The sequence below is a fragment of the Cryptomeria japonica genome, chromosome 8 (genome assembly GCF_030272615.1).
Source record: "Cryptomeria japonica chromosome 8, Sugi_1.0, whole genome shotgun sequence".
NCBI lineage: Eukaryota > Viridiplantae > Streptophyta > Pinopsida > Cupressales > Cupressaceae > Cryptomeria > Cryptomeria japonica.
The window spans coordinates 608,122,415-608,148,543 of record NC_081412.1 but is presented as its reverse complement, the minus strand read 5'-3'; the positions used below and the strand labels follow the sequence as shown (position 1 = coordinate 608,148,543).

At 32.5% G+C, this 26,129-nt stretch overlaps 1 protein-coding gene across 1 annotated transcript; it reads right to left on the bottom strand.

The window, feature by feature from the left end:
* Positions 1-20,835: 20,835 nt before the first annotated feature.
* Positions 20,836-24,724, bottom strand: LOC131071741 (histone deacetylase 19). Its single transcript, XM_058007689.2, has 5 exons — positions 23,997-24,724; positions 21,826-22,269; positions 21,437-21,579; positions 21,222-21,312; positions 20,836-21,117 (listed from the first exon to the last, which is right to left on the bottom strand). The coding sequence occupies exons 1-5, from the start codon at positions 24,495-24,497 to the stop codon at positions 21,046-21,048; spliced, it is 1,251 nt and encodes a 416-aa protein (XP_057863672.1). The 5' UTR covers positions 24,498-24,724; the 3' UTR covers positions 20,836-21,045.
* Positions 24,725-26,129: the final 1,405 nt, after the last annotated feature.

Sequence of the window (26,129 nt, the reverse complement as noted above, 5' to 3'; positions counted from 1 at the left end):
AACTCTAAACCGCTAAGCACACCTATGACTACAAATGAAAAATTATCACTAAGGGATGAGTCAACACTTGTTAATCCAACCAGGTACAAATCTATGATAGGAGGTCTACTGTATTTGACACAAACAAGACCTGACATTATGAATGCAGTATGTATTGTTTCAAAATTTTAGAGTAATCCTAGAGAAAATCATGAATCAGCAGTAAAAAGGATTTTCCAGTACTTACAAGAAACTACAAATCTTGGTTTATGGTACCCTAGAGATGAAAACTTTGAATTATGTGCATACACATATGCAAATTAGGCAGGAGATGTAGATGACAAAAAAAGTACCACTGGCGGAGCATTTTTCCTTGGTAGCAGATTAATTTCTTGGTTAAGTAAGAAATAAAGTTGTACATCTTTGTCAACAGCAGAATCAGAATATGTTGCAACAGCAACAAACTGTACACAGGTATTATGGCTTAAACAAATGTTGAAGGGCATAAAAGTAAAATGCAAGGAACCTATAACTATCTATTGTGATAACATTGCAGCAATTGATATATCTAAGAATCTGGTACTACATTCTAAAACTAAACATGTTTCTATGAAATTGAACTTTCTGAAAGAGAATGTTGAAGCAAAAGAAGTAAAACTAGTTTATGTGAATACTAAATAGCAGATTGTAGATATTTTCACTAAACCTCTGCCTAAGGAGACTTTTGAATATCTAAGAGATCAGCTTGGGGTCATACCCCGACTGGTAGATACTTAGACAATTAATGTTTATCATCAACCGACAGAACTAACAGAGAAATCTTTTACTCTAGTTTTTTATGGGAAAGCTACTTCTCAGGGGGAGTAGTTGGTACAGTGAATTGATTGGTATTTTGTATCTAAATTTTTTTTACTACTTTGGCATTTGATGTCAAATGGGGAGAGATTGGTATATGGAAAAACACAAGGAAAATTCATGTCACTCTCAGGGGGAGAGATTGTTACTTTGGGGAGAAATTTTTTCGGTTATGATCTCTTTTGGGAGATTGTTGGTTTTTGGTATTTGGCAAATCTGTTTGGGCACTTTGATGGTTTTTCCATCTTGTGTTTCCATCAATGCCAAAGGGGGAGATTGTTGGTATTTTGGTATGGTTTTGTCATTGATGTCAACACATACTAACACTTATCAACTCTGGCACTTTGGAGAATCAACAACATTCACCGGCAAACAAGTGACTTATGAACAGTCACCAGTATCTAGTACACTGGCAAGATATAATGATCACTAGAACTTGGAATGGCATGGAGAACACCTAGTTATATCAAAGACATCGTTTGGACACTTTGTCTTGAAGATTTGTTTATTGGCATATTTGTATTTGCATATTTTCTGTTACCGACAAATAGGTCCAGGATATACACTGGCAAGTTTATCTTTTCTAGATTAGCATGGCACACTATGGAGATGTTTTATTATTGTTGTAAATGCATCAAGCCGACATGTTGAATCGGTTATTACATCGGATATTGATTTATTTGTAAATTTATTTTATTGTAATATCCTTTAGAACCGACCTACTAAAATTGGTCTTAGGTTATGATATAAATGTAAGATCTTATTTGTAAGATCGAATGTAGGATGCAAAATTAAATTGTGTGAAGGTATATGCGAGAATATGCAAAGCTATACACACAGACATCATTTGAAGATTAAAGGAGGGTTTTTGTAAAGACAATCAGAACTACACCGGTACTGAATCCAGCATAGAAAGATGCTAATTTGAGCAGTACATCCATATTGGATTTAATCATCCAATTGTAGTTAGTGTGACTCCCATTTGTGATTGAGCAATGAGCTCTAGGCATTTGGCCTTTTTGCATGTGCAAACCCCATTTGTATATACATACTATCTGCAGTAGTATCATCTGATTGTGGGTAAGGTTTCCCACTATGGTTTTTCCCCTTACAGGGTTTCCACATACAAATATTGGTGTTATGTGTTGTGGATAAATTTGTCTTTTTGTTTCATGCATTAATCCTTTCCGGTATTGCAATTAACTGATAAAACTATCTACCGGCATAAAAGACTGGTTCACCGATATTAAGCATTAAAGTTGTTTAAATTGTTTTTGGTTTAAATTTATTAGACAATTGATTCACCCCCCCCCCTCTTAGTTGTCTCCGCGACCTAAAAAACTGGCTATCAATCATATATAGTTCTTCTCCCTTATACAGTTCTTCTCCCCCTTTGACAACAATGCCAAAGTGAAAGTAAAACATACAATGTCATACTTCATTGTTTTGCAACTAGCTACTCCCCCTGTGGAGTATCTCAACTCTATACCAATCCTTCCTCAAGATTTCCAATAGGCTCAGGGACTGATATCTTCCATATCTTCTCAATTAACTTCATGTAGGGGTACAACCCCTAGCTTACCTCTAAGATACTCAAATGTCGACTTAGGTAGAGGTTTAGTAAAGATATCTACAAGTTGTCGTTTTGAAGAAGTATGCTCCAATGACACATCTTTACTTTTCACTTTATCTCTCAGAAAATTATACTTCATCTCAATATGTTTGGTTCTAGCATGCAACACCAGGTTCTTTAAAATGTTTATAGCACTGGTGTTATCATAGAAAATATTTACTAGTTCTGAGATTTTCAACTCAAAACCTTCCAAAATGTGTTTCATCAAGATTGCTTGTGTACAGTTCATGTATGCTACAACATATTCAACTTTTGTTGTTGATTGGGAGATACAACTTTGTTACTTGCTGCTCCAAGGCACAAGTCTTCCTCCAACAAAGAATGCTCCTCTCATTGTACTCTTCATGTCATCAACATTGCTTGCCCATTCTGCATCTGTATAGACTTTCAAATCAAAGTTTCCTGCATATGGATACCATAATCCATAATCAATTGTACCTTTCAAATATTTGAATATTCTTTTAGTTGCTACCATGTGTGTCTCCTTAGGAATTTTTTAAATATGGCAACTAATCCAACTGCATGAGTAATATTTGGTCTGCTGTGAATAACATAATGTAGTTTCCCTATCATAGACCTGTACTCCTTTGCATCAACTGATGCAGAATCATCCTCCTTAGACAATTTACAACCTGTAGCCATTGGTGTTCCAATTGGTTTATAGTCTCCCATTCCAAAATTCTTCAGTACTTCTTTCACATATTTGGACTGTGTGATAAAAATTCCTTCCTTCATCTGTTGAATTTGTAAACCTATAAAGAATTTTATCTCACCTACTAGAGACATATCAAATTCACTTTTCATCTCATTAGCAAAGTCATAACACATGTCATCATTACCTCAAAAAATGATATCATCCACAAATACCTCACTAACCAATATCGTATCTCCTTCTTTCTTGAGATATATGTTACTGTCTTCACTGGTTCTATGAAAACCAATCTTCACTAAGTGAGAATGTAGTCTTTCATACCATGCCCTAGGTTCTTGCTTCAAACCATAAAGTGCCTTATGTAATTTGCATACCATATCTTTTGCTTTAGTCAAAGCATAACCATCTGGTTGTTCAATGTAGACTTCCTCTTACAATATTTCATTATCTTCACAGTAACTACTGAATTACTTTGAAATTAAATTCACCACCTTGATCAGTTCTTAAGGACTTTATCTTCTTTCCACTTTCTTTTTCAGCTAAGGCTCTGAATGCCTTAAACTTTCTAAAGGCTTTTGTTTTGTCCTTCAAGAATGTGACCCACATCATTCTTGAGCAATAATCAGTAAAGATCATGAAATACCAATCACCTTGAATGCTTCTAGTCCTCATTGGTCCACAAAGGTTGGTATGAACCAAATTTAACAAATGTTCGGCTGAGAAATATTTTCCCTTGAAAGTTGAGGATGTCATCTTTCCTAACTGACATTGTTTGCACAAAGCATTAACCAGTTTGTCCAACTGTGGAAAACCTCTAAACAATTTGGACTTACTGACTTTTACAATGTTATCAAAGTTTATATGACAAAATCTTTGATGCCAAAGCCAACAATCATCTACTTTTGCAATTAAGAAACTATTGACTTTAGAATTTAGGTGAAACAAGCTACCTTTTGTCTATTTGCCGGTTGTGATCAGTTCACCTTCACTTCCATAGATTTTGCACATCCCATTCTTGAATTCTAGTGGATAACCTATGTCATTGAGTTGAGAAACACTCAAAATATTGTGTTTCAATCATGTAATCCAACAGACATCATCTGCACTGCTCTTACCGTTAAGAGAGATGGTTTCTTTTCCTTTCACCACGCAGACTAAGTCATTCCCAAATCTCACAACACCTCCATCAAATTCCTTCAAAGTAAGAAACTTACTCCGGTCATTGGTCATGTGGTGTGAACAACCACTATCTATAATCCAGTCATCAGACTATCCATGTGAGAGACTAAAGCCTTCTGATCTAACATCTCTTCCTTAATAGCAACAAAGACAACATCCTCATTTGCATCTTCCTCAGATTATTCATCTGTAATTCCTCCATCTCTTGCAATGAGACAATTTCTTTTACCTTTGCCTTTATACTTTCTAAACTTCTCATGTTTCTGCTCATTATCTCCATTTGGATAGTTAGCAGCAATATGTCCAATCTGGTTACATGAAAAACAATTCAATGGTAATTTACCTTTGTACTTACCGATACCTCTAGGTAACCACTTGGCCAACAATTCGTCAAGCTCAATCAAACTATCTTCATCATCTACCTTTTTGCTGGATCTAGATTCATGACTGTAGCTCATTTCTCTACTTTTCCTTACTGGTGGGGTTGAAACTGAGGCTCTAAACATAGATTCTGATTTTTGAACACTTCCATCATAACCATTTAATTCAAAAGAAGTTAGTTTACCAATGATAGAGTCAAGAGTTACCTTTGAATTATCAATATACTTGATTTTTTGTTTGGCTGCAACTCGAATATTGTAAACCGGTAGAAGGGTTCTCAACACCTTGCTAACCACAGTGGTATCCTCCATTGTACCTCCAACACTCTTGATTTCATCAACTATCTCTTTGATCCTCTAACCATACTTTTGAATATTTTCACCTTAATTCATCTGCATATCATCAAATTTACCTCTCAAGCTCTCTTCCTTGGCAATCTTAACATGCTCATCACTACTATAGATCTCTTCTAGTTTCTTTCATACTTCATATGCAGTCTCCAATCCATGAACATCAACATACTCTGAATCAAACAAGGAACTAATGATGGCCTCCAATGCTTGATTATTCTCCTGTTTGTCCTTCTTTTGATCCATCTAACAAAATCCCACTAGGCAAGTTATATTTATTGACAACATGTTACCAGTACTGGCTTCCTAAACTCTTGATATAGATTTTCATCCTATCACTCCAGATTCCGTAGTTTTCCCTATTAAACTTCTTGACCTTCTTTCTTCATCATGTTCTCCTAGATCTTTTCCTCAAGTTGTTAGGCTTAAATACAAGAGGGCCTAGATAGATCTGATACCAATTGATAATATGATGAAACAATAATGATCTAGTCAACTACTGAGAGGGGGGGGTGAATCAGTAGATAGAAAACAAACTAAACTTTCACCAAACTAAAATCAGACTCAGAAACAACTTGCTAACTTAATTGGTTTAGACAGTGTAACTAAAACTACAACTGCACTGTCAAGCTTACCGGTTTACTAAAATATCAATGATACAATGTAACAGATCTGAAACTTGGATACCTTTTAACCAAAACATCAAAACACTTTACTAGCATTAGCAATAGCTTATTTTAGATCACTTCTGGTCATCTAAACATGTCTTAGTAGTTTTACCAATTATAAATATTAACCATATCAAAAACACACAAAATCATTCACCAATTGACACAATGGTTTTTTATGTGGAAACCCAAATAGGAAAAACCACGATGGGGATGGATACCCACAATTATTCTAAACTCTTCTAAAGTTTTTCCTGTTAGGAGCCAAGGCTTGTTAGAAGCTTTACAAAAATGTCATGTTAGGAACAGATCCGATTAAGGACCACCCGGTTAAGGGATTGACTACAATACCATGTTAAAGGCAATACCCTATAAAAGGTAACCTCGATGGAGGATATGAAATCCAAGCTAATGGATCACCTAGTTAGAGAATTTTTAAAACACCAAGCCTATTAAAGCTTACCTAGCTAGGGGATTTAACTGTTGTAATGGTTAGAGAACAACAAGGTCTTTACTGATCTGGTAATAGCATTGCTTTGCTTAATCAGATCCTTTTATGCTCATAACATTCTACAGATACTCCTTCTAGTTTGGCAACAACAACTCACGCTTAACAAATTTTCCAACACAAATTACAAACAACTTCATCCACCTTAAATACAAATACAATAGGTCGGTAACTCACCACCAAACCTAAGATCTCATAGAGATTACAAACATATCAGTTCAAACATGACCGTTAGATTACATAGCAATCAACTACACATTGTTCTAGACAACTTGAACCGCTCCTGGATCACCACACATCGAATCATGTAACTCATCAGGCATTTTTCACTTCATGCTATGTATGTTCTCATTCCCAAGACAAACAATTATCTTCACATGCCAAATCCACTTTGAAACTCATCACGTGCAACATGCATACATGGCATCTTCATCTACGATCACCATTCAATCATAGATCATCACATCCGATTCTCCAAGCTCTATCAGTTAGGGTTCTGCATATCAACGGGCTAGGGTTACCGGATGACCACTCTACTTCAAATAGTAATACCGGTTTCCTTCACTACTTTACTATCGGTTGCATTTTTGCATCACCACCGATTGTAATACAACTCCATTACCGGTTGCTATTGACATCAATGACAACACTAGACTTCATCAATGCAATCTTCATGCAATGCCAATGGATGAGTGGAGGGGTATACTCTGTCAAGTAGGACTCGACCCTACATATACCCATCAACTATACTTAGCCCCCAATTTCCATAATCCAAAATAGCTAGAGTGGGAGGGGGGCGAAGAAGTCTTTCGGTCGAGCAAGGTAGGACTGAAAGGCTTTTTTTCTTTTTTAATTTGTTTTTTGTTTTTAATTGTTTTAATAATATATGTATACATTTTTTATTTTTTAATTGTTTTAATAATAATATATTTATATATATTATTTTATTTTTTTTAAATTAAGGTTGCAGGGATTTCAAAAGCATCTTTCAACAATAGTAAATACAATCAATGATTTTAAATGGCTCAATCAATGTATCTCAAATGGAAAATACAACCAAAAAAGCATATTTGATCTATAACTCCCTAACAGCCCATAAATCCTCAAGTACAATGCTTCATTTTGGAGTCAACCAAATAGCGTAAGCCTCATCCTTTATGACAACATCCTCCATTTTTTTTTCTACTAGCCAAAATTGAGAATATATCTTTCGTGGGTCCAAAGTTAAATATAAACATGACTATAGTGATATCCATCTCCCTTATGAATGAAATTACCACTAATATAAGAGAATATAATTTACAAACAATCTCTCTAATTACATTCAGGCATCCGTGTATACCTTCCAAGATTTTTGGAGATGCATAACATATGTACATAAAGATTTGTATTTTCAATGGTGCCTTAATCCTAACAAAATTAGTCAAGAACCTTAAGTACTTTGTTGGTTTGAAATGATGGTTTGTTTAGGAGATCTTTTAGTTTCATGGAGTACCAAAGAATATCATATTTAATAAAGGTAAGTTTGATAAGATCATATTTGAGACACTTGGATAATGTCAAGGTTTTGGAAAACCTTACACATAATTGGGAAGTAAATTGGACTATAGATCAACCCATCGCCTTAAGATTGATCAACAAAAAGGAGAGTGAACCAAATTCTTGAGGACTTGTTATTGTTGTAGAATCTAGGATTCAATAATAAAGATGGGAACTTACTTACCATTAAGTGAGTTTACATATGATAACACTAACCATAAACACACTTCTCATTTCTTCATTGGAGGTTCATAAGAAAGTATTGTATGCTTAACAAATATGAGGGCATGGTAGTTGTGGATCTAAATGAACTATAAAAAATGAAATACCAAACTTAAATTGATTAGCAATTGGGAAATGTAGTAGATTTTTCAAAAAATTATAAATGATAAAAAAATATGTCAAAATAGTGATGTATCGGAGAGAGTGTTTCTAACAAATTAGCCACTGACAAGCTTGATTAATTTTTGTCTTCCAAACTTGCATCTCACTTTGTGGAACCTTTTGAGATCCTAGAACCCTTTGGTGCAATAACTACTATATAGTTATATATGAAAGCATCATATCTAGAAGTTACTTTTCTTGTCACCTATAGGTTAACATCGCCACTAACCCTAATTTGAATTTATAATTTATATAACTTCATGTATCTCTCTTCAAGAAACATGATGTTCATGAGTTCTATGTTCTTGAATAACAGGCTTTTCAATTTTAAGATCCAAAAATTGTTTTGGTTGTAAAAATATCAAGAGCATGCTTGAGATGCATCAATTCCATTGTGCAATAGTGAGATCTCCTAGTATAAGGTATAATAGGACTAGTATGTTGAGTGAAGTGCAACATGAGTAGTTGTAGCTAATACTTTGATAATGTTTCCTTATTTGGTTACCAAGCATCATGAGGAAACAACCTCTATGTGGGAGGTTGTCATGACAACCCCCTATTTGAATGTTGGAGTTGATATTGAGCCTCACAACTCCCAAGAATCACTTATAATAAAAACACCAATCACATCTAGAGAGAAAAAGCTAAGATTGCAGGCTATCCAACTTTGAGATTTGATCTAGAAAAATATTTGTCAATATTGAAATGAATATGAATTAAACTAGATTAGCTAGATTACATTGTACGCTAATAAATGCTTATAAAAGAAAAATGAAAACCCTAGATAACGTAAAAGGAGACCTAATTAATGATTTATTAATAAATTAGGTGATTGTCTATTTTACTCCAACATTATATACCTATTACAAAATTTTATAGTAGAAGTACAATTATGCTAGACTGATTATTATTATTGATATTTGGTGTAACTTTCTAGTTTAATTAAATGATCATAATCATTATCTACAATGGTGTAATCGCATATGCATATTATAATTTTTATTCTTAATAAGTTCATGTGTATGTTCATGTAATTTGGTTTTCAATGTAATCTTTAAGTTTCAATATCGATAGGTTGCAGTTCATTTGATTCATTTTGTTTAAAATGTTTAAAGCATATTTGTACAATGTTTCATCTTGTTTGTGACATACATTGTATATGAACTTGTTTTTAATTTAGTTTAATGTATACATGCATATTCACACACACACACACACATAAATATATATATTCATACATTTCACATCACTTCTAGATATGGCTTCTAGTGGTTCACAACATTTTTCTTCTTAGAAGGGTGTGCATCCTAATCCTTAGTAGACCTCATGTAGGTCTAAGACTCTTGAGAGTACTCCTGAGAATTCAGAGACTGCTCGTACTCAAACTATTTTGAGAATGCAATCCTCTCTAGCACAATTACAGAAGACTTTAAATAACACTCCTGTGCTAGCCAATGGGGATAAATTAGAACGTATTAGAGATGAGTTGATGCATATGATTGAGATTTCTTAATCACACAACCCATATGATGACCCTCGCATTGATCACTTTTATAGGAATTTATCTCACACTATCTATGGCACAGTTAAATGGAAAACAATAGAGAGAGAGATGTTTCTACAGTGAATGTGAAATCCATGTTCCCATTTTACATGGAAATGGCTATGGTTAGAGGATATTGGGTCACTATATGTGAGGATCCTATTGTCGCACCATTCATATATCTTAGATGGTTGGCGACACATCATAGGTGGTCGTAGAAGGATGAGTTGTCACAGTATTTTTGCAAACAATTGTATGCATAATTTCATCTAGGATATGATGTTGATTACACAGACTTTCCACGACATGTTGGGTAGGGTAGGGGTAGATTTGTAGATAGATTTAGATACCATGATACACATCCCCCTAGTAAGAGGGAAATGGTGGGTTAGAACCTTTCGGTTTTTCCAAAAGGTTTGGATTTGGTCACAAGTGGTGCTGGTGATATGGCAGCTGAGGTGGCACGCATTAGTATGTATTCTAGCATTGCCAACATTGCTACTCAGGTTGATGAGATGACTTCTAATCGCGTTGGGAGACATATGTTTCATTCTCATACTGCCCCTATTGTTGATGAGACGGATCTATTTTATGACCCATATATTCGTTATGAGCTACCATTGCCTACAGAGATCGCACGGTTACTGGAGGATCATCTATGCCAGATGAGCTCCTATTTAGTGAGTGATCTTGTGGATGCTTATCAGGCTCTCTCTACATTACATGGGATCACTCCTTAGCAGCTACCTGAGTTCATTGGATGAATACTTTAGAGATCCTCGACTAGTACCAGCCATGGTGGAGGAGATTCAGAGCCTGATAGTTCTAGGCAGGAGGATATTTTGATACCTCCTCCATCTCCTGAGACTACAGTGCTTCCTACACCACAAAATCCAAGAGTTTGGCGATGAGGTTTTTCATCTCTTCTTGTGGATGACTTTATTGATTTTGATGTTGTGTCATTACACTCTTCAGGGATATCTGGCATCGGGTGTGCATTCGAGGAGAGGATAAGGTAAGAAACCAAAATTTGATTTTAACTTAGTTTTATATATAAAGTTTCTATGTATTCACTACCACTGACATATTTTTTTAATTTTAAATATATATTAGAGGAGATTATGATTGTCGTGAGATATGCAGATTTGTAGGCACCCAGTGATCCTATTCATCAGGATACATAGGTAAATTTATATTTAAATTTAAATTTAAATTGATGTGTCTTCTATTTTTCCTATTCATCAAGATCCACTATATATATAACTTTTTTAACATGAAAATTGTGTACACAATGTAGGCCCCTAGAGTAGGCGACGGATCAGATTGGGGATCGGGAAAGGGTGCGACATAGCTCATTAATGTTATATACATTCTTGTTTCTTTTATTCTGGATATATCTGACATTTATATTATACATGTTGTGGACATTTAGATATTATACATGAACTGTGGACATTGCATTTGTAGCCTTATTTTAGGCATTATACCTGGACATTTCATACATGTTACATGTTTATCTAGACATTTCATGTGTTACATGTTTATATACATTTCATGTGTTGTACATGTTTATTTTATGTGTTACAATGTGCTCTCATGCTGAATTAGGTGCACTCTCACTCTCCTAATTCATCAACACCTTTCCTTAATATTTATAATTTATTATTTAGTGCATAATTTAGTCGAAAAAGGATGTCTTAAGGGGATGTCTTAAGGGGATCATAATGCATGCTAAATTAGTATTCAATTTCTTCAAACTCATTATTATTGAATTTGTCTACTTAGTTGTGTTACATGTTTATAGAATTTCATAATTTTGAGTTACATGTTTATTTTATATGTTACAATGTTCAAATTTCATGTGTTACATTTAAGTTAGATTGATATGAAAATCATTTCTACATTTCTACATGTTTCATTATTAAAATTAACTAAGAAGAAAATTTCTAGATTTTAGTTAGATTGATATGTGCAAATCATTTATGCTCCCATACATGCTAGGGAGGTCTATTATTTCAAGGGCATGATAAACATGAACATGACATAGGTAAAAATGATTTAATAAAACCTAATAACTTTTTATTTAGTGATAATGTTTAATTCAACCATTATAAATTGATGGTTCACTAGAAAATCTTAACAAGTATAAAGGATCTACCTAATCTAGATATGTAGCCAAATTCATGTTTAGTTTTGATTTTCTTTGACATATGTACTTAGCTAATAGTGAGTATTAAATGATATAGTATGGTTTTTTATCTTTATATATGTTTGGTAGATAATGATATACTAGGTTTTATGGTTGGTATTATAAAAAAATAAGCACTCATAAGTAGGATATTATTTAATATGACCACTGTGAGATAATATTTATCTAGTAAATAGTTAGTCTCTAAATATAAATTGAGTGAAGTGTATAGACCTTGATATCTTTAAGAATTAGTATTATTTTATGCATTTGTGTTTAAGTAAAGGACAAATCATGGGGATTCAATGTGTTAAGTTTGTGTGCTTGTAACTTAACCTCAAGAACCATGGACCTAATTTATAGGTTTATGGATCATTTTAGTAGGTTGTGGAAATATTATTAACAATATTAAGTGTTGTGTTTGTTGTAACACTTACTTTAATGGTGATGACCACAAGTACTATGGGATGCTTGCTTTTCTTCACAACTAGTACTGAACTAAGAGCTAAGTTTTATGAGGTCAAGTGCATTGCTAGAAAGGTCTGAAAATTCTCAATGAACAAGTTTGTGTCTATTATTAAGAATAGATCATTAAGATTTGATATTAATCTAGAGTTTAATATTATTTAAGACTACATCCTAGGACTATACCTAACTTTTCTTATGAGGATGTCTTAATGGGATGTTTGAAGAGGATGTCTTAAGGGGATGTCAATGAAATGTCAATGAAAAATCAAAATGTATTTTCTAAATCAAGTAATACAAATAATCACTGATAAATATGAATAATGCAATTATGACTAGTGCCTTGTTCTTAATCAAGAAAAAGTCTTGAGTTTAAAACTGCAAAAAATATGTACATAATTTCTCACTCAAGCAATATAAATAATTACTAATAATCTAATTCAAGTAATATAAATAATCACTAATAATCTAATTCAAGTAATATAAATAATCACTAATAATCTAATGTAACAAAGAAAGGAATTTACATGTGTGTGAACTTATGAAAAATAAAATAACAATGTATATATAATTTAGCATACTTAGTTCATAAGGGGATCTAAAATTAGGACCTATTAGAATGTATTAAGGGGATGTCCAAAGAGGATGTCTTAAGGGGATGGCCAAAGAGGATGTCTTAAGGGGATGTATAACATAAAAGAATACATTTAAAAGCTTTTCAACCAAGCATGCATATGTAACAATTTATATAATTTAGCATACTTAACATAAGGAGATCTAAAGTTAGGACCTATTAATCCATGTCTTAAGGGGATGTCCAAAGGGGATGTCTTAAGGGGATGTCCAAAGACGATATCTTCATAGGATGTATAGCATAAAATAATACATTTAAAAGCTTTTCAACCAAGCATGCATAACAATTTATATAATTTAGCATACTTAACATAAGGAGATCTAAAGTTAGGACCTATTAGGATGTCTTAAGGGGATGTCCAAAGCACATGTCTGAAGGGGATGCATAACATGTAAATGCATGTACATGTAATTGAAGAATACATAAAATCATAAATATGCACACACGCACCTGTAACGACTAAATCAGAAATACATTCATAATCAACTGAATATATAGGATCATGAATGTCTATGTCATTTTCATCATCTTCATAAGGAGGCATTTTGATTAACTCTTTTATATCCCATAGTGAGACATATCCATTTGCAATATTCTCACATTGACTCATTGGATTGTCCTCAACACAGTTAGTACAAAAGCATGATTTTTCTCTTTCTTGAATCAATGGAGGCTTGTGGTGTCCTATAGTCATCACTTGATGTAAACTTATAATACCAATAATTGTGTGACAATTGTAAGGATTAGATCGATCAATACCTGTTACAAATATGAAATGAAATTTGCACATTTTTAGATCAACAACTTTAGGATAAAAGTGAAATGCAGAGCTGATGAAATTTTTTAACAGTTCTCGAGAACAAAAATATTTTACCTTTCACTTCCCAAAAATAGCATTTGTTGTATGGCATGTCCCAACTAGCAAAATGACTTTGACACCATTCAACAATTTTGTTTGAATTATCTATACTATTACCTACATAAAAGAACTCAGAGATGTTGTTATGTGCACTTCTTTTTAAATGAAATTATATTAAGAAATAGATACAAACAAATTGAAAACAAAATTAACAATACCTGCAAGTTCATGTTGGCGAAGTGCATGCTTCACACATACTCCTGCTCCATCATGCTCTCCCTTTCCATGTCCACTTTTAAAGAAGTTCCACAGAAACTTAACATTATGTCTAGCATGTTGCATGGATAGCCAATTAAAGGCTTTTACAGATTTAAAGGGTCCTGCTCCATAAAGTTGTATATCATGTACATGTATAATTGAACATTTAAAATAAAATTTATCAAATACAAATTTACATATAAATGAAAATGAATTGAAACTTATGTACTCACTTGCACAACCATCCGACCAAATTTAGTGTTGTGAAACATTTATCCTGTGATTTGCAAAATCTTCAAAAAACATTGCAAAACAATGAGCTACATAGCTCCTATCATAAACCTTATCATCGATGATATAGAAATAAACCTCCTTGATGATAATGTGTTCATTTGGATCAGTACAGTTCTCTACCCTATCCACACCAAATTATGTGTGTCTATAGGTCACTTGCACAAATATTGCAACTTGATCAGAATGATAATATTGAGCTTGAATCTATGATTGAGGGGAAAATGTATAGCTCTCGGATAAATCTACAATTGAAAGAATACAACTAGGTGAAAAACAATTTTTGGAATCATGAAATTGTTTAGCTTGCCATCATGCACCATGACAATCTTGGATATGTGGATAAATCATAGTACGAAATCTGTTCATAAATTCAAGGTGGGGCAATTCACTCTCCTTCAATGCAATTTTTTGGGGTTCATCTCCTGTCTTAGTTCGATATGTCTCATATTGAAATCTCTTCCACAAAAATGGCATTGAAACATCAATATTCTCAATTTGTAATGGAATTTTTTGCAAATCTCCAAAATCAATGCATGTACTTTTTATACATTGTACATTGAATTCATCTAAATCTTTTGATTTATCACATAAAATTGATTTCACAAATTGTGTCGTAATTCCAGGGATGACCATATCTGGATTAAGTACTGCCATAGCTTTTTTATATGACTCTAAGTATAGATGAAACTCAACATGATTTCGACAGCAACAATTTTCACATACCTAATTTATGCATACAAAGCAAGGGCACAACCTTTGATCAAACATCTCTGTCATATTTTCACATCTGAAAAATTCTTCCTTGAATGCTTCAAATAGTTCACTTTGTGTTGTATCTACAAAATGTTTAGGATGTGAAATCTTATACCGGTCTCTTCATCTTTCATCTGTATAGTGTCCCTTCTATTGGAAGAAACACCAGAGTGGATGGTCCAATATTCAATGACCGGTCTTCTTACATCTTCAAAAATTATGTCTTTTCGAGGACGTCTACAAATATTTACCCAATTCATTTCAATGTTTTCATCTAACATATTTCTCCTCCTAATATATCTTTGAATAGTTTTTCTAGATATATGCAGTAATTCAAAAATTACAGTAACTTATCTTTTATGTGACAACCTCTTACTAGAAATCATAGTCATCGACGCTCTACATGCAGCACTAGAATCAGCTCCTCGACTTGTGGTATTAATAAGGTTCAATGCATCTTGCAAATTTTCAACTATTGTTTCTTTACATAACCTCCTGAGATTTTCCTATTATCGACACCCAACAAATCCAAAACAAGAGTCATTTCTCTTTTCCTAAATAACTTTACAAATAATTGTGCTCTCCTGACCATAGATTTTTTTTCAAAATATTCCTCCCACATGTTTTTGCAATGCAATTTAATTGTGCTCTCAGGTACCATGTGTTCAAATGAAATTTGTCTGAAAAGAGAATCTTCATTATCTCCATCAAATTTCTCACGACAGAAGAAAAATTCATACCTTGACTAGTACCAATTTCTTCCGCTACTTCAGTTGCATCATCTTCAACATCAACAAGATCTTCTTCAACATCAATAGGTTGCTCTTGATTACATTTTGTATGACCTTTCATTGAATCATCCCTTATACGATCATATTTTTTTTCTCTATTTCTTTTATTCCCCATTACACAAAGTATTGAAATCTGCTTTCCTAAAATTGCAAGTAAATACTCCTTAAAAAAATCAACTCTTTTGGAAAAATCACCTCCTCGAGAAAAAATCACCTCCTTCGAAAAAATCGCCTCCTTCTTTGAAAAAAATCAACTTCCTAAAAAAACATTGAAATTGAAATGAATCAAGTTTTTTGTTTTTAAAAAATAAAAAAATCACCTCATTAATTTATGAGGGAAAGGGTGGGGAAGCGAGTAGTTGCTTCCCCACACGAGCACTCATGGGGGACTCGTCTGAGCCCTACTCAGCCGAGGCTGCCTATGTGGCATCCCACATGGCAGCCTACTCAACAAAACCCCCCAATTTGCAGAACTTTCAAGTTCTGCTAAGAATTAGACCATCAAATTTTATTTTTTATTTTTAAACTAAAAATAAAATTTTTCGGAGAGCTCGCAGTGAGGAACGTTGACATATATTTTTTATAGAATTTCAATTAGAATTAGTATATTAAAATTACATAATACTACAAGTAGGTATATTAACATTTGAGAAGACTTTGATTCAAAAAAACAAAAAAAAATAGTTAATCATATCAGAAAAATTTAAAAATTATATATAACACTAGAGGAGAGAGTCCTCTTCAAGAATATATAATTTTTTGGGGGATTGCTATAGTTTTGATAGAGGAAATTTGGTGGGAGACAAAAGCTATCGATTTCGAGAAACTTCGACTTTGAATTGTTATAACAGTGAAAATATACATCAAAGTTTAGATTTATTTATTTTTCTCTACTAGCTATGGATGTCATCTAAAATATATTTCAAAATCAGAGGAAAACAAGATTCTTTACATATAGTTTTGTGGTGAGAGGTGAAACTCCTAATTTGCATTATTTTTCAATAATAAAAAAATTGAATTTAATAATTAAAAAACATATCAATTCTTGTTCCAAATTTTTTTTAAAATAATAGGCATAAAATTCATCCAATTTTACACATTTCATCAATTTACATCATCTTCAAATACCAAATAGAAATATCACTTTTGTACCATTGAAGTTGAACTGTTTTGTTGTTGTTAGCCTTTTCCTTTATAAAAGTGAGACACAAGTTTGTACTTTTACCCAGATATCTAAGGAGGATACATGTAGAAAGAAGAAATTAGAAAAACTAATTTAATGATAAATCCCCCAGAGTAGATGGATTTCCTATGGATTTTCTATAAGAAGCATATTGTTTGGGTGTGTGAAGACGTATTTCAAGTATATTTAAGGAGGCTCTTAATAAAGGGTCCTTGGGTAAAAAATTAACAAGGGAATTATCAAATTACTTCCAAGGGATGGAGATAAATTATTGATTAAGAATTGAAGATTCAATCAACTCATTGAATGTGTCTTATAATGTTTTCGCTAAGACATTCATCCCACATTCATCAATAGCACTCAAATTGGTTTATTTAATGGTAGATATATCTTAGACTTCATACTAACCAATTGGGAAGCAATGGAATTGGCTAGATACTCTAATCAAAATAATGTTATGTTCCTATTAGATTGTGAGAAAGCATATGACAAGGTATATTAGTCCTTTTTGAGAATGGAACTTGATGCATTTGGTTTCTTGTTATTTTTTGTGATATGGTCAATACATTGTTGATAAATGGAGTTGTGCATATGTAAGTTAATGGTTCTCTCTCTCTAAGGTGTCCACATTAAAAAGTTAATCAGATACGGATGCCCTATGTCTTTTCTCTCTTTGTAATAGCCTCTAATTCTATTCACTACCTATTGAGAGAATCATTTCTTATCCTTAGGATTAGGGGCCTTGAAGTTAATGATTCTCTCTCTAAGGTGTCCAAATTAGAAAGATTAATCAAATAGGGATTCCCCCTTGCCCCTACTCTCTTTGTAATGGCCTCTTATGCTATTCATTAACTATTGAGAGAATAATTTCTTAGCCCTAGGATTAGGGGCCACTTACTTCATGACAAAAATGATATGTTAAACATTCAATTTGTTGATGATATTGCCTTATTTGTTGATCTTGAATAAATTAATGTGAATACTATGATTTAGAAATTAGAATTATTTTTGCACTGCTTCAAGTGCATATATATCCAATGTGAAATTAATTATGCTTGGTTGAGTTAATACGCCCTAGTGTGACTTAATAAGTATGGATTTTAGTGGAGAGGGGGCATAAGTAAGTCAAATACCTAAAAATTCCCTTTGCAATCAGTCATAATTTGAAAGATTTTTTGTTATGGATTAAAACTAAAATTGACAAAAAGTTTGATGGATGAAATAGACAATTCCTATCCTTAAGGGGTGGGATCCAAATCTATCAAAAGATACTATCTTTTTATATCTTGTATTATTTTTCTATATGCTTTTTAATAGTTACCAAGTTAATGAGATTGAAAAGAAAACTAGGCAATTTTTATAGTCTAATGAAAAAAGGAAGAGAAAGAGGCACTCTGTCAAATGGAATTCGTGTTGTTTGGATAAAGCCCAAAGTATATTAGACCTTAAGGACCTAAGAAATCATAGAGATTCTCTTGCAGTTAAATGGATTATTAAGGTTGTAGAAGGTGATGGACCTTAGAATGTTTTTCTAAAGTTGAAATAACATTCAACTTGTTATCCCTAAGCAGTCTAAAACCTAGAAGGTTCTAGTACCATTTTGTGATCTTCTAACTAACAAACACCCAATAACTCCTACAATATCCTATGTCTTTAGGAGTCTATGGAAGTAATGGGAACTAACTTTAATAATAAGGTCATAGGTCTATTTGGTCGAACGTGGAACATAAGGGTAAACCTCTTGGAGTATTGCAAGGGTGCTCAACGCAAAGTTAGTATGAGAAGGGGATCAAATGCTTTAAATTTTACACTAATGAATATGTTTTATCTTCCTCAAATTGAAGGACTTTCTCGATTTTGAGAGAGGGCTACAAGTGCTTTTGTTTTTCTATTAACTGAATTCTAGATGTTGATTCTAATAAGGATCTTAAATTATATGATGGTACACTTCTTTATAAAGTGAAAACAAAGATGGCTTATAAATCTTTGTCTAATATTGTTTCCATTCTGAATATGTTGACAAATGTTGAGATGTAAGTTTAGAAGATAAACAATAGCAAAGAATTTTTAATTTATTGTTGTCTAAAATGCTTGAACCTAAAAAGGTTTGTTTCAGGTGGTTCAGTTTGCAAATATTACCATATAAATTGAATTCTTCTAATAGTAAATTATGTTTCATATGCAGAAAATCTGAATCTTTGATGTTTTTATACAAGGGAAATTTGAAAAATGTTCTGTGTTGGGCTTAATAACTGGGGGAATTTTGGGGATATTTGTAAGGAAATGCTTATAAGAATTGTGACTAAATTAGATAAGGAATACACTTTGTTCTGACTTTGTTCCTCAACTCATAGATTATGAAATATATGAGAAGAAAAAAAAAAGGAAAAGTTTAAAGGATTTAAGAGGACACATATTGAGTCTGCAAAAAAACTCATATTTTTTAATGTCGTTGTGTAGGTAACCTTAAGTATGGAGTTCTCTAAAAGCAAATTCTTGAAGCTGCTCGATGGAGGTTAAAAGCTGAAATCAAACATGGGCAAATGTGGCCATCCAATAAAATTGAGAACACTCCTTTCTTGCAAAGCTACCTGAAATTTTAGATGAAATACAATGATCAAATACTAGTAGAGACAATTAAGAAGGACCTTGATCTGCAAAGTAAGAATAAATTCCATATTAACAAGGTGATGATTTTATAGTAGATTTGGTGCAGTCAACTGATGAGGCATATGAGATTGATCCACAACTGGACTAGAATGGATTGAATGATTGCAAGCCTCAACAAAAACTGTTAAAAGAGAACCATACATCAGTTTATAAGTTGTCAGGCTTGAATATAAGCTATATTTTGTAAATTTGAACAACTATAGTGCATTATTTTGTATAACAGTTTTTTTTTCTGGGTATAGTAGTCTTTTGTATAGCTATAGTTTGAGTAACTGACCATGTGTGGTCTTATATGCCTATTTTGTTAAACTATATTTAATAAATTTAATAATAATAATATAAAATCATACATCAAGCTCAAATTTCAGCTATATCAAACAAAGCCTAAACTATAAAAACAGCATGAAGTCCATATTTATAACAAAACTCGTTCAAAACTTATTCATACCTAGTTTAATGAATTCCACAATTAAGTATTGCACTGTTTCTCTCAAAATAAAGAACTTTCTACCTTGTGTGCTACAGAAAATGAGAACTGCGAGAATTGAATGCTAGTGGATACCATGGGCATGAAAAACAAATAGCCGAGAGGTATTGTGCTAGGGAAATGTCAAAAAGAATGGTCATGCTTTGTACAAACCGTTGGATGAAGCTTACACTAGCAAATTGGATGTCTCGTACTATTTACAAAGAACTCTGATGTGGCTTTTGGTGGGTACCTAGTGGTCAAAGAAAAACAGAAGTTATCCTGCACATTAGACCAATTCTATGAAGATGTTCAGAATATAAAGATGCTTCCACTGATTCCAAAGTAGAGCAGGATTTTGTATTGATAATTCTTAGACTTCTTATTCAAGTTTCTTTTTTTCAAATCTTCTGTACCTTTGATAATTTTCTAGATCCTCAGAGACAGGCTCTCACAATTCTAAGAAGTATTTTAACAGGAGAACATAAAATTAACTATATATAGATGCATGTTTTATGAATCAGAGTACAATAATCCACATTACAGTATGCAAAAGAATCAGATACTCAAGAAACATTATAGAGCATTGATATTCCCATCATTTATCAAGAGTCAAAAAGTAATCTGGGGTGTTAACATATTGGATACAGAAACAGTCTTTCTGATGGTAGCATTGAAATAAGTTCTTCTTCACTTTAAATGGATGGTAGAACTTTTTGCGTACACAATACTTCTTTTTGGTGCCTATCCAGATATGTTTTCCAGCATAGTAACCATTTTAGTAGAATTTGTGTACATACAAATGAGATAAGTTCAGTAACCATTCTCTGGACTTGCTCCGACCCATTTACTACTTCTACGGCCCGCATCATAATCATCTTCTGCCTGTTAAAGTCTCAAAACAATAAAGGAACAGCGTATTAATTCCAGTAAATATATCCTCACTCACAAAAGAAAAAAATTTCAAAGAAGAAGCATTTATAAAGTACCGGCTCAGGGAAATCAGTATCTGGAGGGCGCTCTTGAAATTGGACACTTGGCGCACATAGCATTTTATTAATATTCTCAAGAACTTTGGACCTGTCAATAAAATATACCAATTGTAGTGACCTTAATTGTTAATTAGGCTAATAATATAACTAAGATTTCATATTTTAAAAGCCCAATCAATTTTACAGAATTTGTTCAAAAACTGAGTACTAACCTAACTTCATCCCACGTCTGTTTTGAGTTTTTGTTTTCCACAATTCTTGGAGCCACATTATTACTATAATGTGGTCCATAATACTCATAACAATCATGCTGGCATATTTTCTCATCAATCTCTTTACCAACTGCAACTCTTGACTGTATATTTGGAGAAAAAAATTATTAAATTATACTATTGATATGAAGTTTTCACAATCTATGGTGCTATTCAATATTGTTTGTTGATTGGATAGTGTTGAAGATTCTTATAATCTAAAAAATGATAAAAAAAATTCCAACAAAACTAGAAAAAATATTATGATCCAAAACATTAATTAAAAAACTCCAACATAATGTAATTTACAAACAATATTCAATAACTCATAAATTAATAAACATAAATACCTCATAACACCAGCATTTAGCAACATTACGGATTGTGAATCCACCACCACCCAAGAGCAAACGTGGAACATTGAACGACCTCATGTATCGTAGTATACATTCTGCATGCCCTTTCACAGAAAGCTTAAAATAGCCTAGTCTGTCTCCAGCCAAGGAATTAGCTCCACACTGAAGTACAACTGCCTCAGGATCATAGACAATCATCACTTGTTGAAGAATGGATTTAAATATAGACTTTAAATTTTCATCGTCAATTCCATCATTCAAGGGAACATTAAGGGCATAATATTTTCCTTTCCCATATCCAATGTTTTGGATATGACCTGAACCAGGGAAGTAGTCTCCAAATTTGTGTAGAGAGACAGTCGTGACCCTATCAGTTGTGTAAAAGGCCTTCTCGACTCCATCACCATGGTGAACGTCAATATCAACATACAAAACACTCTGCCCACAACAAATTATCATAAAAATATAATAAACAAGTACATCTATGAATGGAATGGTTTTGAAATATCTAAAGATGTAATGGAAAGAATGGAAAAAAAAAATTCAATCACAGTTACTCTAAATTACAACTAATCAGAAATAGGAATCTAAAAACGTTAAAGACAAAATATATCAGAAAATGGCAAACCAAGAAGAAATTACATTATTTCAAAATAATTACACCAAACAAATAAAACTCCTAAGAGAAAATACATTATTTCAAAATCAATTACACCAAACAAATAAAACTCTAAAAGTTAAAAAGCAGTATCAACAGACCCACAAAGGGTAACAAAACCTTAAGAGCCCAATTCCACAAGATATGTCTGCTAGGTATATATTGAAGAGAATAAAACCCTAAGCACAAGGAGACATTTACACAATAATATTTTCCTTTCCCATATCCAATATATATTGGATATGACCTGAACCAGGGAAAGAGTCTCCAAATTTGTGTAGTGAGACAGTCATGACCCTATCAGTTGTCTAAAAGGCCTTCTCGACTCCATCACCATGGTGAACGTCAATATCAACATACAAAACACGCTGCCCACAACAAATTATTATAAGAATATAATAAACAAGTACATCTGTGAACGGAATGGTTTTGAAATATCTGAAGATGTAATGGAAAGAATGGGAAAAAAAATTCAAACACAGTTCCTTTTAACAATCCTGAAAAAGTTGGCATATTAAAAATGAGATTAAATACCATTAACCTTATCAACTATTAGAAGAATCTCTAAAATTACAACCTATCAGAAATAGGAATCTAAAAACAAAATACAGCAGAAAATGGCAAACCAAGAGCAAATACATTATTTCAAAATCAATTCCACAAAACAAATAAAACCCTAAAAACCAAGTATCAACAGACCCACAAAGGGTAATAAAACCTTAAGAGCCCAATTCCACAAGATATGTCTGCTAGGTATATATTGAAGAGAATAAAACCCTATGTACAAGGAGAATAAGGCGAAAGCCCAATTGTTTAATGATGATTGAAGAGAAGGTTGTAGATATGCATTCCCATATATTTAGTCATATAGCCCAGGTTATCCATCATGCAGAGGAAGGCTCCTACTCTTTGATAAATCTATGAGAAATTTGTTAAGATGTTCAACCAATTGAAGATCTGTAAGAGAGATCCCAGTAACAATCACGAGGACAGTATTATAAACCAAAAGCCCATTTTAATAGGCTTGGAATAGTGGTTTCCATTGATGTTAACAAAGTATATCATTTTTTTGTGATGCTATTGACAAGATGTGTATTGAGGAAGGAAACATGAAGCTACATGAGGAGTTTCTTCAATTTGCAGAACTCAATAGCCCTTTCAACAATTCCAACACAACTAAAAAATGGCAAATTTGGCACATAGTAACCCATTGGGTAGTGAACAATGCATGGTAACAAAACAATAGAACATAGATATATAGCTTGTTATACTTTTTCTTTCTAAAAATGGCAAAGCTTGGTATATGTTAACCCATTGGCTATTGAAAAATGCAATGGTTACAAAACCATAGAACATAGATGCCTTCTCAAAGTCCAAGTTTCTTTGAAGCTAAGTGGAACTGATTAACAAAACAGAAAAATAAAATTAACAAAAATGAAAATCTGAACAATTTTGATAATCTAAACAAAAATAATAATGCAGTTATTGAAAACATTTGTAAACACACCTTCTGATATTTCAATAGCTCCAGAATGGACAGAAAAATGTCATTTACATAGCAAAATCCAGATGCCTCACATTTTTTAGCATGACTATGACCTCTGGCAATGTCACATAGTTTGAAATTAAGTCTCGCGGCACAGCCAATAGAGCCACTGGCATATGTTTGACAGTATCGATACAACCCATTAAAAGCTGGACAGTTACCTCCAACATTAAACCGTTCCAATGCTTGGGCTTGGTCCTGCACTGTCTCTGGAGCTATTCCACTCAAAAATGCATGTAACTTTGTTAGATCTCTATCTCCTGCATGACAGGGCCTAACAACTTCCATTTCCTTGTACAAACCATATGCAACAAAAAGAGAGTGTGTCAATCGTATGAGGTGAGGCTTCCTAGCATTCCCATGTCCAGAGTAATAAGTTCCCACATCTGGATCATAAGAGTAAGATATTTTTCTCCCTATCCCATCTGATCCAGAACTAAGGGAAATCCCTCCGGCCTCCATTGGATAGTCTCTTCTCCTTGATCGCGCAATAACTCCTGCCCCACACAGCTGCCATAACAGTCCATGCAAAGATCCATAATAAGTGAAAACCGAATGACCATGGTCCAGACCATCTCTATCAAATATTAAAATACGATATTCATGTCTGTTGGACCATGGTTCAACTGGAGGATATGCTTGTCATGATCTCTCTGTTAATGAGGATATGCAGGCTGCTTTAGACAAGGGAGTCTCTGAATGGAAGTTGCAAGTTATGGAACTCAGGCATATATGCAGTATAATAGTCTGAACTTGACAATGTATTATGTGTGATTATGACCAATCTACTTAGAAATTAAAGATAAAAATACTCATAATTTGCAGTTCTTACAAAATCTAATAAGGGAGGGGAAAAAAATAAGGGTCAATAACATTAGAAAATAGGGCAACACAATATCTTTACTTTAGTTGAAGTAGAGTGCACCTTAATTCATTGAAAAAGCAGACCAAACAAAGATTAGATTAAATGGCATAAAAAAAATAATTCAATACACAACCTTTATCTTAGAGTTGAAGTAGAGTGCACTCTAGTTCAGCTTGATATGTTCTTGATAATGATATGTTGATTGCTCATTAAACAAGTAAAATAACTTTACTTGAAATCTCCTTCCTCATATAATGGTTAGATTGATGTTTGATTTATAGATTGGTGAATGATAACATGGACGGTTAGTATTAAGAGGTGGAATGGATGGCCAAGATATTATAAGACAACATTAGACCCTCATGGAGGCATTTACTTTTTTTAGTGTAGTTACATACTTTTACTATTATATATTATTATTATATTATAATATAGTTTAGAGACTTCTAATTTATCGTAAATTCTAGAAGTGTTAAGATTCATATAAGGTTAGGTTTACACTTAAAATTTAAATAACATTGAGAATTTTGCATAATCCTAACCTTAACTAAACTCTAACTATATAAGTACTTGCTTAATTTTTAACCCTAAAAATAGTTATATTATTGAAAATATAATTACATATATTCTAGCAAGATTATCATTTTACCATAGTATGAAACATTATTAATTTATCTAACCCTAATAACATGACTTATATTATTTGCTCAAATCAATAAAATTAAAGTTATTGTTATCTTTTCAATTTTATTTTACATATTTCATAAACAAATATTTAATAAAAATTATAGAATCTATATCTATATTTATTAAATTTTTATATTATATAAATAAATAAACATATATGTATAATATAAAAAATGTAAATTAACAATATTATTTTAGTTATTCTCATGCAATTTAATAATTAAAAGTTTGATAATAAACCAATGTTATTACTAATATATAAATAACAACAATATAATAATATAATACTAATACTTATTAATTTTATTACAATATCAAATGGGCAAGTACTCAACTTAAATGAAACTTCACACTAAGCTTTATTAAATCCTAAACCTACCCCAAGTGGAATTGATTTATTAAATTATAAAAAATATTTGTTTCTAGCTAAATAATAAGCATTTATAAATATTATGATATTATATTATTATAATATAATTAGTATATTTTTATTTTTATTCTGTTATTATTAAATTAATATTTAATTTTATTATAATTATTCT

Excerpts from the sequence above, each read along its gene's own strand:
- LOC131071741 (XM_058007689.2), bottom strand. The coding sequence starts at position 24,497 with ATGGAGGCCGGAGGGATTTCCCTTAGTTCTGGATCAGATGGGATAGGG. Across the intron at positions 22,270-23,996 it reads AGCTATTGAAATATCAGAAG|AGTGTTTTGTATGTTGATAT; the intron begins GTGTGTTTACAA and ends TGTTGTGGGCAG. Across the intron at positions 21,118-21,221 it reads ATACTGATTTCCCTGAGCCG|GCAGAAGATGATTATGATGC; the intron begins GTACTTTATAAA and ends AGACTTTAACAG.